This window comes from Peromyscus leucopus, chromosome 9 (genome assembly GCF_004664715.2).
Source record: "Peromyscus leucopus breed LL Stock chromosome 9, UCI_PerLeu_2.1, whole genome shotgun sequence".
NCBI classification, from domain to species: domain Eukaryota; kingdom Metazoa; phylum Chordata; class Mammalia; order Rodentia; family Cricetidae; genus Peromyscus; species Peromyscus leucopus.
The window spans coordinates 67,457,315-67,472,040 of NC_051070.1; the positions used below are offsets into that span (position 1 = coordinate 67,457,315).

Below are 14,726 nucleotides of genomic sequence, written 5' to 3' on the forward strand. Positions count from 1 at the left end.
TGAGTCTCTGATATTGCTGGGTCAGGATCAAAGCCTGGACAACAGAAACCCTATCCCTGATGAATTGCACCAATCTATTGAGGATGCATGGCCCGAACAATAAAACGAGCAGGAGGGTAATTAGGGGGCCCATAATGGTGGAGACAAGGGTCGTAAACCATGGTGACCTGTTGAACCATCCTTCAAACCATCCCTGATGAGACTCGAATAATTGTTGTCTTTGTTTTAATCTTTCTCTTAATTTAGCCATGTTGTCCCTGACTACCCCAGTATGGTCTGCGTAGAAGCAGCATTCTTCTTTGAGGGCAGCACATAAACCTCCCTCTTGTAGGAAGAGTATGTCCAGTCCTCTCCTATTTTGCAGCACTACTTCTGACAGGGATGTCAAGGATTTTTCTAACGCACTAACCGATTCCTCTAGGGCTTTGATGTCTGTATTCATGGCTACTTGGAGCTGTTTGAATTGGCCGGTCTCCATAAGGGCTGTGGTCCCTGTACCTATCCCGGCTGCTATTCCGCCCATGGTAATTCCTCCCAGTATCAGGGCCAGTGTCAGGGAAACAGGCTCTCTTTTAAAACGGGTGTTTCTCATTTCAAAGTGACTATAAATATATTCAGGTTCATGATAAGTAACTTTGGGCCATAATTCTATTAATATACAATAGTCAGAGGTCAAGTTCAGCACTGTAGTGGAGACGCAGGGAGTGAGTCCCGTGTTACATGCCCAAAATGTTCCTTTAGGGGCTGTAAGATAATAAGCCCCTGATGGAAGGGCCTGAGTGGAATTGCAAAGACCTTGGTGGGATGGTGGAATGGCTCCTAAGCAGAGCCCTCGTCCGGAGACTTCGGAGAGAGTCAGCTTGTGCCGGGGGGCGGTGTGGCATCTTGTAGGAGGGGAAGTCTGGTTAGTGAAATTCCCCATAACAGCAACCCCTTCGTAATAAGGGGGACTTGAAATTAGACAAAGCCAGCAACTTCTGGTTTTGTTTGGGGCAGTAAGGTTGAGGGTTAGATACGCCCCTTGGATTAATTTCAGGAGTCTATCCCCAGTACCTGGCCTTACAAATGAAGCAGTGGTGGCCATGCTGGCTGTAGGGGACAATGTAATAGATCGGTGGGGGAGCTGGGCTGGGGCTCTTTCAGGTTGTGAGGGTAACTTTTGTTCTGGGAGAACAGGGTTGGGGCCCACAGGAATGTTAACTGATTCTATCTTTTGTTTTATTTGGAAGGTGAATCCCCTGTCTGCTCCCGTCATATAGAACCTGACTCCCCAGGACCGTCCATCGGTCCATGAAGAGAACTTTGTGCCCTTCAGGGTGAAGGAAATGTTTAGTGAATCTTCTCCCTTTTTACTTCGTCCCACCTTGATAAGATCCCAACTGGAGCTAGGCTCCCAGTACACGTCCCCGGTCGTTTCACATCCCCACTTTGCACAAAAAAAAGATTCTAGTCCCCCACATTTGTAAGTTGTATCCCAGTCCCTTCCGTCCCTAGGGCATACATACAGCTGGGTCTGCTGTAGCTTTCTATAGGCTGACCGCGTTCGGCAGCCAGGTGAGTCGGCTATATGTTGTCCTTGTGCTGTAACCCCAGTCTGTATGGCCCGTTTCTTTCGAGACATAACATTGTAGTGGTCTGCATTTAGGACAGAGGGCCTGTTGGTGTGGGTGTACTCGGGGATATCCCAGGTATCCAGCCTAGCGACTAGGTCGCATATCTTGGGAGTCAAGTAGGGCCACCATGTGTTAGGAGCATGCTGAGCAGTCGTGGACCAAACTACATCCCCAGTTTGGGAAATGACCTGCCAGGTAATTTTCTTAACCAGGTGGGGGCTCTTTGGTGATGCCCCTCTTAATGTCAGGAGGAGGACTATTAGGGGGATCAAGGGGACCCCCGGCTGAGTCTTATCTTTAGTGGGTTTGGAGATCGTTGAACTTTCCATGTTGATGTCTCGGTGCTCTCAGCTTCGTCGGGTTCCTTGGCAGCCTTCACATGCGATGCGTGGACCCAAGCCGCTATCCCATCAACCTTGAGTGCGGTGGGAGTAGTTAACAGGACGGTGTATGGTCCTTTCCACCTCGGCTCTAGGTTCTTGGATTGATGGCGTCGGACCCAGACAGAGTCCCCAATCTTGAATGGGTGAGGCACCACCGGGCGATTCAGTTGCTCCCGGTAGGCATCCGCCAGGGGTTTCCACACCGTCTTTTGCACCAGTTGGAGGGCTTGGAGGTGTGCCTCTAGGGTAGGGCTAGTGGCAAAAGAGGAGATGTCAGGGTGAAGGAAATTTACAATTGGTGGGGGAGCCCCATACATAATCTCGAACGGGGTTAGGCCATGAGGCCCAGGAGTGTTCCGGGCTCGGTAAAGGGCTAGGGGGAGGAGGAGCACCCAATCTCTAGTGCCAGTTGCAAGCGTTAATTTGGTTAAAGTCTCCTTAATGGTTCTATTTGCACGTTCTACCTGTCCTGAGCTCTGGGGGTGGTATGCACAATGAAGTTTCCAATCAATCCCCAGTAGCCTGGCCACCTTCTGACTTACCTGGGAGACGAAGGCGGGCCCATTGTCTGACCCCAATATCTGGGGCATTCCATACCTGGGAAAAATTTCTTCCAGGAGCTTCTTGGTTACCACGTTAGCGGTCTCCTTCTTGGTAGGGAAGATCTCCATCCACCCTGAAAATGTGTCTACAAAGATCAGAAGGTATTTATATCCATATAGTCCGGGTTTTACCTCGGTGAAGTCAAGTTCCCAATGGACTCCAGGGCGGTGACCTCGCAGGCGGCTCCCTCTGCTCAGATGGGCTTTTCCTGGATTAACTTGGGCACAAGCAGGGCAGCTGGAAGTCACCTGTTGGAGGACCTGTTCCTGATTCAATAATACAGTGTCCGAAGCCTCATCAGCCAGAAGGGCCCTCATCTTGTTTTTGCTCAAATGGGTTAACGCGTGGAGGAACTTGAGCATGTATTTGGTATGGGAGGTTGGCATAACTAATTTGTTATCCATTATATAAGCTTGTCGCTCGGGGCTCCATTTCGCCCCCATTTTCTTTGCTAGTTCCTGGTCCTCCGGGCTGTAGGGCATGGGGTCTCTGCTTGGCTGCTGGTCCTGCAAGACCAACAGCTGGTCGCCCCTAGGGGATTGTAAGGCGACTGTCCGGGCTGTCAGATCAGCCAGCCGATTTCCCCGTGCTACGACAGAGTCATCTTTTTGGTGCCCGGGACAATGTATGATGCTGAGCTGATGCGGGAGGAACAATGCCTTTAAGAGGTCTAAAATTTCCTTTTTGTTTTTAATTTCCTTACCCTCCGAGGTCAAGAGGCCTCTTCTTCTGTAGATTTCTCCATGTACATGAGCAGTGGCGAAGGCATATCTGCTGTCGGTATAAACCATGAGTCTCTTACCTTCCGCCATCCGGAGGGCCTGGGTCAGGGCGATCAGCTCTGCTCTTTGGGCCGATGTTCCAGGCGGCAGCGGTGAGGCCCAAACTACCTCTGATTCGGTGGTAACGGCTGCTCCGGCCCTCCGTTCCCCTTCTTGGTGGAAGCTGCTCCCATCCGTGAACCAGATAAAATCTGGGTTCGACAGCGGTTGATCTGTTAGGTCAGAGCGGGTGCCATGGGCCTCCGCCAGAATCTGGAGGCAATTGTGCTCCTCGGATGGGTCTGGCAAGGGCAGCAGGGTTGCGGGGTTGAGGGAGACAACTGGTCCGAACACCACTCGGTCTGTGTCTAGCAACAGAGCCTGGTAGTGGGTCATCCTGGAATTTGAGAGCCATCTATCTGGGGGCTGCCGGACCAGAGCTTCCACCGCATGGGAGGATAACACAGTTAATGGCTGTCCCAAAGTCAGTTTCCCTGCATCCTTGAGCAAAACAGCAATGGCGGCTACCATGCGCAGACAGGGGGGCCATCCTGCAGCTACCGAGTCTAATTTCTTGGATAGATAAGCTACAGGTCTCTTCCATGGCCCCAGTCTCTGTACCAGTACTCCTTTTGCAAAGCCTGAGTTCTCGTCCACGAACAGTTCAAAAGGCTTGGTCAGATCTGGTAGGCCAAGAGCTGGTGACTCAAGCAAGGTGCTCTTAATTCGTTGAAAGGCCTGTTGTTGCTCCTCTCCCCAGTGGAACATGGTTCCAGGCTTGGTGAGAGGATACAGGGGGGCAGCCATCTCAGCAAAACCTGGGATCCAGAGGCGACAGTAGCCGGCTGTACCTAGGAACTCCCGCACCTGGCGGGGGTTCCTTGGAGGGGGTATGGAGAGTATGGCCTCTTTCCGTGCTCTCGTGAGCCATCTCTGCCCTCCCTCTAGGGCATAACCCAGGTAAATGACTTTATTTTGACAAATCTGAGCCTTCTTAGCCGAAGCCCGATAGCCCTTCTGTCCCAGTTTAGTCAAAAGGGCCCGAGTGCCTCTCAGACATTCAGCCTGGGTTCTGGCTGCTAGGAGGAGGTCGTCCACATATTGGAGCAAGATTAAGGCCGGGTGTTCAACCCGGAATTCAGCTAGGTCTGAGTGTAAGGCTTCATCAAAGAGAGTTGGGCTGTTTTTAAACCCCTGGGGGAGCCGAGTCCAGGTCAACTGTCCTGAAAGTCCCATCTCTGGGTCTCTCCATTCAAAAGCGAACAGCAGTTGGCTCTGGGGGTGCAATCTCAGACAGAAGAAGGCATCCTTCAAGTCCAGTATCGTATACCAAACATGGGTTGGTGGAAGAGTGCTGAGGAGGTTGTAAGGGTTTGGCACCGTGGGGTGTATATCTTCAACCCGTTTATTAACCTCCCTCAGGTCTTGAACTGGTCTGTAATCCCCTGTCCCAGGTTTTTTTACAGGCAGGAGGGGGGTATTCCAAGGTGATCGGCAGGGCACAAGTACTCCCTGGTCCAAAAGCCTCCGGATGTGTGGTTTAATGCCCTCGTGGGCTTCCCGGGACATAGGATACTGTCTGATTGAAACAGGAGTGGCGGAGGCTTTTAACTGAATAACAAGTGGGGGTTGGTCGTGAGCCAGCCCCAAGCCGCCAGTCTCTGCCCATGCCGAGGGAAATTCCCTCAACCAGTCCTGCATTTCTTGTAGTGGCCCCTTAGAGGGCTCAGATTCAAACAGGCGGTATTCCTCTTCCAGTTTTAGGGCTAGGACTTGTAGGGGGTCCCTTTGGGTCCTGTAACGGTCGACCCCTTATCATCAAAATAGATCTGAGCCTTGAGCTTAGTCAATAGGTCTCGGCCCAATAATGGGTGAGGGCAGTCAGGTATATGCAAAAAAGAGTGGGTTACCTGTCCAGATGCCAGCTGAACCTTTCTCTCGGTGGTCCATCGATACCTCCTGCTACCTGTGGCCCCCTGGACCAAAGCTGTGCGGTCACTGAGAGAGCCTCCGGTATGGGTCAGGACTGAATGTTGAGCCCCGGTGTCCACCAGGAAGGTCACTGGCTGCCCCCCAATCTTGAGAGTTATCCTAGGCTCGGGGGGGGCTCCTGGCCTTGACCTCCCTAATCCTCCAGATTGAGGAGGTCCGTGGCCCTTGACTTAGGTCTCCGAGACCCTTGAGCTTGCTTCTTTGGGCATTCACGAGCCCAATGTCCTCTCTTTTTACAGTAAGCACACTGGTCTTTGTCAAGCGATGTCCTTCTTCGATCTTTTGTCCTAACTCCCTCACTGATCTGTCCCTGAGACACTACAGTGGCCAGGACTTTAGTTATTTCCCTATGACGCTTTTTATCTCTCTCTTCCTGTCTCTGCCATAACCTCTCCTCCCGCTCTTCGGGAGTTTCTCTCTTATTAAACACTTTTTCTGCCTCTCTCAATAAATCTGACAAGCTGAGTGAATGCAATCCTTCCAGTCTCTGTAACTTGGCCCTTATATCTGGACTTGACTGATATATGAAAGACAGGATGACACCCGGCGCCTGTCCTGGATCTTCCGGATCATACGGGGTATACATCCTATATGCCTCTCTAAGCCTTTCTAAGAACGCTGCCGGCGTTTCTTCCTTTCCCTGGGTCACATTCCTAACCTGGGCCAGATTGGTAGGACGTCTAGCCGCCCCTCGGAGACCCGCCAAGAGCAACTGGCGATAGAGACGTAGGTGCTCCCTACCTTCCGGGGTCGCGAAGTCCCAGTTCGGGCGGGTGAGGGGAAAGGCTGCGTCAATGATATTAGGCAATTGGGTGGGTCTTCCATCGTCTCCTGGAACCTGCTTCCGAGCCTCCAGGAAGACCCGCTGTTTTTCCTCCACCGTCAGGAGTGTCTGCAGTAACTGCTGACAATCTTCCCAAGTGGGCTTGTGGGTCACTAAAATGGACTCAATCAGGTTAGTCAAGGCAACAGGGTCCTTAGAGAAAGGAGGGTTATGTTGTTTCCAGTTGTAGAGGTCAGAGGCTGAGAATGGCCAGTATTGGAGCTGGTGATTAGGACCTTCCCTAAGGGGAAAGGCTCTGGACTCCTTGGCTGGCTCGTCGCGCTTTCCTCGTAGGCGACCGGCAATTGGGGAGGGAGCTGGAGTCTCATCTTCTCTCTCTCTCCTTAGAGGCTGTTCAGGCGCCTCCGCGGGGGCAGTCGGTCCCTCTGGTGCCATTGTAGGGGCCGCCGGTCCCTCCGGCACCCGATTCCCTGGGTATGGTGGTGGGTCCTCTGTCAGGAGGTCAATAAGAGGTGAATTGGGGTCTGGGGGGAGGACAGGAACCTTAGGGGAATCCTTTCGTGGGAGAACAGGGTAAAGGGAGGAGGTAGGAGGGGCGGGAGGGAGCGGTGGTTTGGCGCTCGCGGGTGGCGCCGTCCCTCCCAAGCCCCCCTCTCCAAACCGGGCCTCCCCAGCCGTCCCTAAGCTGGTCCCAGCACAGTGCCATAGTGGAGGAAGTGCGCTCGGCAGTGGCCCTTCGCCGGCCGGGGAGCCGCCCCCCGCCGATCCCGTCCCGGGCCCCGCCTGAGCACCGGTGCCATATCCTGCGGCCGCCTGCGCATCCGCTTGCGCATTTCCATATCCCGCACCCGCCTGCGCGCCCGCCTGTGCACCCGCCGCCTGCGCGCCCGCTTGCGCGTTCCCACATCCCCCGCCCGCCGCCTGCGCGCCCGCTTGCGCGTTCCCACATCCCCCGCCCGCCGCCTGCGCGCCCGCTTGCGCGTTCCCACATCCCCCGCCCGCCGCCTGCGCGCCCGCCTGTGCCGGAGCGGCGGGCTGCGGGGAGAGGAAAAGACTTGCTGGTGTGGGGTTTGGGAGGAACAGGGAGTGGGAGGGATCCGCCGATCTGGTTTCCTCGGCCCCAAGATTCGGCGAGCGCTGCTGCTGCTGCCGGGGGGCTAGGGGGAAGAGAAACGGCTTAACCCATGGGGGAGGTTCTGTTGTCAGGAGTCTCCACATGGCAATGTATGGGACCTGGTCCCGGTGGCCATGGGGACTCGGAGCGAAAACTTTTCCCTCTACCTGTGAAATAAGACTGAGGTTAAAGGTTCCCTTGCGAGGCCATCCTACATCCATTCTGACCCAATCGGCCTCGCAAAGAGTGATCCATTTCTTCTTCTTGATTACGACCCCCTCGTTGTTGGCTCGTGTCTTCACGTCTGACCAGTGGTCAAGCGTGAGGCTCAAGGGGGTGGTGACAGTCTGTCCCATGGCTGTTTCTAGGAGGAGAACGGTTAAACAGAAAACAAGGAACGACAGACCAATACAAATAAGACTAACACGCGCTGTGCGGCTTCGGTTCCAAACCGAAAGCAAAACCTCAGAAGGAGACTGCGGGGGTCCAGCCCCCTCTTCTCCAACCAACACAACGTATCCCTCTGATACGTGAGTGGCCCCAAAAAACCGTGCCCCTGTGGGGACTTCAGACCGTGCCCCCGGGGGGGTCTCAGACCGTGGAACGTCTTCCAGGTTCGCAGTGGCGGAGTCTGGGCCCGTCAGCCCCTCCCGATCCACTGACTCAGACAGATTATCAGGCGCGCAAACAGACAACGTTCAACATTCAGACAAACAGACAACACTCAGACAGGACAGGGATGACATAAACCAAGGCCGGCCGGCTTACCTCCTGATGGTGGGTCGGTGGTCCCAGGGAGGGGTCTCAATCCCCGTACAGGCCACCAAATGAAAGACCCCCAAGGGGAGATCTTCCTCCGGGAGAGACCCCAAACCCAAGGAGCACACCGAAACCACAGATCAGATGCAAACAGCAAGAGGGTTTATTGAATGCACAGGTACCTGGGGGCCAAGTCTCTTGGAGGACTTGCGCGCCTTCCCAGGGCAAAGGGGACTTTTTATGGGTTTCCAGGGGCAAAGGCGCGGCTACAGGAGCTAGAAGCATAGTTACAGGGTCCCGATTGGTTGCTTTACAGAAGGCCAGGGTGAACTTGGGTCGCATTCTTTAATTATCAGAAGTTTGATGTGTGGCTGACTCGTCCTTGCACAAAGTATAGTGGGTGTCTTTCCAGCCCAGCTGCTTATTCCTCAAGGCCAGGGGCCCGCCATAAAATATCCTCATTTAACCCAACTGTCTTTCTCCCAAGGCCGCTGACCACAATTATCTCCTCCCTAAGCCAGATGGCTGGCCACAGTTATCTCTCCCTCCCAAGGCCGGATGGCTAGTTAGTTACAGCTGTGAACTTCTGTCTTTCTGTTTCCTACAGAATGGCGTTTCTTAGGCTAAGTTATGGGGGGCATTACTTCAGCCCAACACCCCATATCCTCATAATGGAGTGGGGGTCTTTCAGTAACAAAGTATTTAAGACATGAAGTCAATATTACTGTTTGCAGCAGTACAGAAAGCCTACCCCCCTCCCAAAACCCACTACTAATGATAGGAGTAAACAGGAAGTAAGCATTCCAGGGAGAAAGAACACTAGGAGAGACTTTAGCTAGGAGATGCAGTGCTAAAGAATTAATTTATAAATCATTCGGTGAGGGTATTAGTTTCCTTGGTGTGGGACTTCAGGAGGGGTAGGAAGACTTTTGGAGCATCCTGGATATTGGACTTAGCCCTTGAATCAGGAAAGCACGGGAGTGGTTTTGTGAAAAAAGAATGAAAGAATATGGCATGTAAGTGACAGAAGTATTTCAGAAGAAGCACCCGAAGGTGGCAGGATGGACTCAGCCGCAAAGAACAAAGCCTGTGTATATAGCTTCTCTTTCCCTCTCTGTGTTGAGCATGTGACTGTATGTAAAAAAAAAAAAAAAATTATGCTCACAGGTACATCCCTCCTAGAACAGCTGGTGACATTTTTGTTTTTTGGAAAACAAACTATTTTTTACCTTGAATTTTGTATATGTGTATTAAAACATTGTAAAAGTGAACATACAGTATACCTCAGTATCTAAATGTGTGTCATCCACTTGTAAATTACTATGGACATGACTGCTTTTTTAGAGTGTCTTTTGAAAATAGTGACCCAGGTGGTCATGGCGCACGCCTTTAATTCCAGCACTCGGGAGGCAGAGGCAGGTGGATCTCTGTGAGTTCGAGGCTAGCCTGGTCTACTGAGGGAGTGCCAGGACAATCGGGGCTGTTACACAGAGAAAACCTGTCTCAAACAAACAAACAAACAAAACCGAACAAACAAACAAATAATTTAAAGGCATAGTCCTACTGAAAACCCCTTATTCCTTGTTACCTTTAGGAAGAAATATGGATGTTCCCATTCAGCCATCCAGTAGTTTTTATTGACTAATAATGAAACTTAAGGTGCTTCCTAATACTAATCAAGCCAGTATTCTTATGTAACATGTTGATTATTCTTATCTTACAGAAGTTTGGTCTCTTTCCTCCTCGTCTGAAACATCCACCCCTTTCTCTTTATCAACTGATGTCTTAGCAATCTTCGTAGGTTGTTTTAGAACTTTGAAACCTCATGCTTACTACCACTTTAGCATGTACAACAGTCTTTTCCTCTAGGTATCAGTACTAGTTTTTTTTGCTTTTTGCTTTTTTGCAAAAAGCAAAACTTCTGGACTCAGGTGATCTCTCACCTGAGCTTCCACAGCTGTTGGGGTAACAGGCACACACCACTATTTGCTTCTTGTAGTGTAATTTGAATAGTAACAATCTCATTGCATAGAGATTCATTTTGGCCAAAATATGAATCTCTGAGGTGGAATAGTATAGTGGTACTTCTGAATATCAGTGGTATTTCTATCATCAGGCATGGGGCAGAGAATTATGTCTTTGGCAGTCTCCGAAGCTGAATAATCTTGGATAAACCAGGACTAGTGAAGAATACAATGATATGCATTTAGACCCTAATAGTAGGTACTTAGTATTAAAAAGAACACACAAATGAAACAGTTAGGGTTGTCGTCTTAATAGTTAATCTACATTTGTTAGGTCTTTTGTTTGGAACCCTTATTGCCAATGGCTGTGATAAATTCTTATGACTTTGGCCTCTGCTTTTCTCTCAAGTCTCATTTCCCCAGCACACTGTTCTTCTCAGTTTGGTAGGTAGATTGTAGTCAGATTTTTCTCTGGACCCGCATCTCAGAAATAATGACACAGAGACTTATTATTAATTATAAAATGTTGGCATTAACTTAGGCTTGTTACTAACTAGTTCTCATACCTTATATTAAGCCATATTCTTAAATCTACAGTCTACCACATGGCATTACCTCTCTTCCATCTTGTCCCTGCTGTTTCCTCTCCATGTCTGGCTGGTAACCCCACCTTTCTTCTTCCCAGAGTTATCTCTCTGTGCCTAGCCATTGGCCATTCAGCTTTTTATTATACCATTCACAACAATACATCTTGACACAGTGTACAAATATCCCACAACAGTAGATCAAGTTCTTCCCAGCCTCAGGAACTTCTGCCTGGAACTCTCTTCCCTCTGCTATTAAAATTGTTCTAATGGTTTATTCTTAAAACAAGGAAGTAAAGAGAAAAAGTGCAAATACCCACATGCCTTCCAACCAGAAATAATTTAGTTTTAGATAGTCTAGTTTTATTATATCTGTTGGAATATACTGACATGTTAGCTACTTTTTTTTATTCTCCCTTGTATTCCATACATTCTACCTAGGATAAGTTTTCTTCTTCAAGGGCATCCTTAAGAAGTATATTTAAGTAAGGATTTGTTACTGGTAAATGAAGTCAGTTTTTATTTACATGAAAAGGAATTTTCTCTCATTCTCATGCTTGCTTGGTGTGATTTATTTGGGAGCTGGGTGGCTGTGGTGGTATTCTAAGTGTACTGAAATGTGATTTTGATTGTATGCTTATAAATAAAGTCGCCCGGGGGTTTGAGCTATTAGAGCCATAGACAGAGTGTGGCGGTGGTGGCACACGCCTTTAATCCCATAGATCTCTGTGTGTTCAGGGATACAGCCAGCATTGGAGACATATGCCTTTAAGACCTGGGGGGCTGTACATTCAGACAGTGACAAGGCAGTCATGTGTTTGGGTTTACAACCAATGAGAAGGCAGAACAATAATACTATAAAAAAGACATACAGACAGGAAGTAGCTCTCTTTCGGGAAGCTGGGACACCGCAGGCAGAAGGGTGAGATTTTAGCTCTGAGCTCTGACCTCTCGGCTTTCTCTTTTACATTGTTTCTGTGTTTCTTATTTAATAAGACGGTTAGTTACATCAATATCTGGCGCCCAACGTGACAAGAATCCATTAAAAACCGCTTGGCTTGGCGGCAGGTCCGCTTTCCTGCAAGGGTGGCAGGCGGCTGGTAGTGGCAGGCGGCCGCAGGCGCTGGTCGGCTTCTTAGTCCAAGCGGCGGCTTCTTAGCCTGGGTCTGGGTCAGCTTGACCTCAGACTGGACTATCGGTGAGCTGCTTTCTTAAATCCTGCTTGCTTAAAGCCGGTGCTACAAACAACTCAGACTTGCCCTGCCGAACAGGGCCCTGCCTGTAAAGCCAACGCACGTGGTCGGAGCTTAAGGAAGCCAGACCCAAGCCTTGACTCGGCACAAGAGGGAACACGTGGCTGCATTTAAACTTTAGCCAGCTACGCTTTCTTGTTCTCTCTCTCTCTCTCTCTCTCTCTCTCTCTCTCTCTCTCTCTCTTTGGATTTACACCTGGGACACTAGGTGGCTGTTTTGAAAATCCCCTCGGATTTCTACTGTTCTACGCAGATTTGGTAAGTCATAACATATCAGATATTTTAAAGGAAACTATCTAAAAGAGAATTTTTTTCCACATTAAAAAAAATGGGTTTTATGTGTACATTGGAAGAAAATTGGTTTTTGTTCGAAATTTTAGGCAGTCTGACAATGGAACAACTATATAATATTAGTATTGGTGGAATTATGCACCTTATCACTATGCTAATCCTCATTTTAATATTTAAAAAGATAGTCAATTTAAGTGCCAGGATAACAGCTTTAGAAGAACTTGTTAAACCTGCTCTGCAGACAGAAGAAACTAACAGTGAAGTTGTTTCAAGTCTGGATCATAAGGTTACATAAAGAAAGCCTGTTTTCACACAGTCACCCTTAATTTATCCTGTAACCGTACAGCAGATGCCTGATCAAATGGATACACAAAATATTTGGGCTCCAATTGAAATGTTGGATTTAAAAAGTTTTAAGGAGGCAATAGTATCTTATGGCATGCATTCCCCATATGTAAAGCAAATGTTAAACTCTTGGTCAACATATAATAGGATAGTACCACAGGACTGGTGGGACCTTGCACAAGGTGTTGTGGAACCCAGCCAGAGACTTCAATTTCTGACTTGGTTTAAGGAGGAGGCTAAAAACATAGAAAAACAATGGAGGGATAAAGGAATACAAGTTTGCCAGGATCAGCTTATTGGAGAAGGCCAATATGCTTCAGTACAAACACAATGTTTATATGATGTCCAAACCCTAATTTTATGTCGAATGGCAGCCTTGAATGCATGGGACAGAGTTGAGGAACCAGGAAAAAAATCTGAGTCATTTACAAAGGTGATGCAAGGCCCAAAAGAGTCTTTTACAGATTTTTTACAAAGACTGGCTTCAGCAGTAAAGAGAATGGTCTCGGATTCAGAAGCTGGTAAGGCAATAATTGAATCTTGGGCCTTTGAGAATGCAAATGCAGCATGCAAAAGAATAATCAAGCCATTAAGGGCAAGATCTGCACCTATGGAAGATTGGATTAGAGAAACAATTAATGTTGAGGTTGATGAGCATGATGATACGTGGGTAGGAAAAGTAATTTCAAAAGGTTTGAGGAGTGTTAGATGTTTTGGATGTGGAAAGCAAGGACATTTGAAAAGGGACTGTAGACAGGTCATTCCTAGAAAAAATGTTTCTTCAAGGAACAATGGCAACAGAATGCCCCTTCCTTCTGGAGTATGCAGAAGGTGTGGTAAGGGAAAACACTGGACCAACAAATGTAGATCAACAAAGGACAGACAGGGTAATCCTTTGCCTCAGTCTTCGGGAAACTCCCAGAGGGGCCTCACGCAGGCCCCGGTTGCAAATCCAGTTCAAACCTTTCCTGCAGCCATAGAGGAAATCCCTGCTCTGAGCGATTAAATATCCAAATGCCTATTGGAATAAATCATGCTGGTCAGGATGATGAAACACAGAGAATAGAAAATTCAGGAGAAAACATAAAGAAAATTTTTTGGCAAACTTCTATTAATGAACAAAGACCAAAATTAACGATAAAAATAAATGATGTTTTGTTGTCTGGTCTGGTAGACACAGGTGCGGATGTTACCATAATTGCACCAGAATTTTGGCATCCAACTTGGCCTCTTCAGGAGGTAAACGTTCAACTGTTAGGAATTGGGACATTATCTCAGGTGAAACAGAGTGCAAGATGGCTTGAATGTATAGGTCCAGAAGGACAGAGAGGAAAATTAAAACCATATGTGGCTAACATAACTATGAACCTGTGGTGTTGAGACTTGTTGCAACAATGGAATACTCAGATTAACATCCCTCCAATCTTAGAAACAAATCATAAACTAACATGTGTTACTGAGAGAAATATTAGAAGATATTGTTCTAATGAGTGGTCGCCAGCCATCCATATTATACAAGAACAGGGCACAATAACTGATGATCTTCCAAAGACACCAACAGCTCTACCTTTAAAATGGTTAACAGACAAGCCTGTATGGGTCCAACAATGGCCTTTAACAACAGAGAAACTCCAGGCTTTAGAAGAGCTGGTAGAAGAACAGTTAAACGCTCAGCATATTGAAGAATCAACCAGCCCTTGGAATTCTCCTGTATTTGTTATTAAAAAGAAATCTGGTAAATGGAGAATGGTAACAGACCTTAGAGCAATTAACAAAGTAATTCAGCCAATGGGCTCTCTACAATCTGGGATGCCTTTGCCTACTCTGTTACCAAAAGGATGGCCTCTCATAGTTATTGATTTAAAAGACTTAAATACCCTTACAAGAAAAAGACAAAGAAAGATTTGCTTTTACAGTGCCTACTTATAATAATTCTCAACCGGTTAAAAGATTTCAATGGAGGGTCCTCCCACAGGGAATGTTGAATAGCCCAACTCTGTGCCAATACTTTGTACAACAGCCATTGGAAGTGATACATAAAAAATTTCCTAAATGTATAATTTATCATTATATGGACGATATTTTACTAGCTGACTCAAATGCAGATACTATAGAAATAATGTTTGAAGAAGTAAAGAAAATTTTGCCTTGCTGGGGATTACAAATTGCTCCTGAAAAGATACAAAGAGGAGATTCTATTAATTATTTAGGATATAAAATAGAGCTACAAAAAATTAGACCCCAAAAGGTGTAAATTCGGAGAGATAGACTACAGACTCT

At 48.0% G+C, this 14,726-nt stretch overlaps 1 protein-coding gene across 1 annotated transcript; it reads right to left on the reverse strand.

Annotated features, from left to right (window-relative positions):
* Positions 1-1,554: 1,554 nt before the first annotated feature.
* LOC114683789 lies at positions 1,555-8,004 on the reverse strand. Its single transcript, XM_028858122.2, is given in 3 exon segments — positions 1,555-5,172; positions 5,175-5,464; positions 5,467-8,004. Coding segments are annotated over 3 exon segments (5,721 nt in total). The 5' UTR covers positions 7,607-8,004; the 3' UTR covers positions 1,555-1,881.
* Between the last annotated feature and the right edge of the window lie 6,722 nt (positions 8,005-14,726).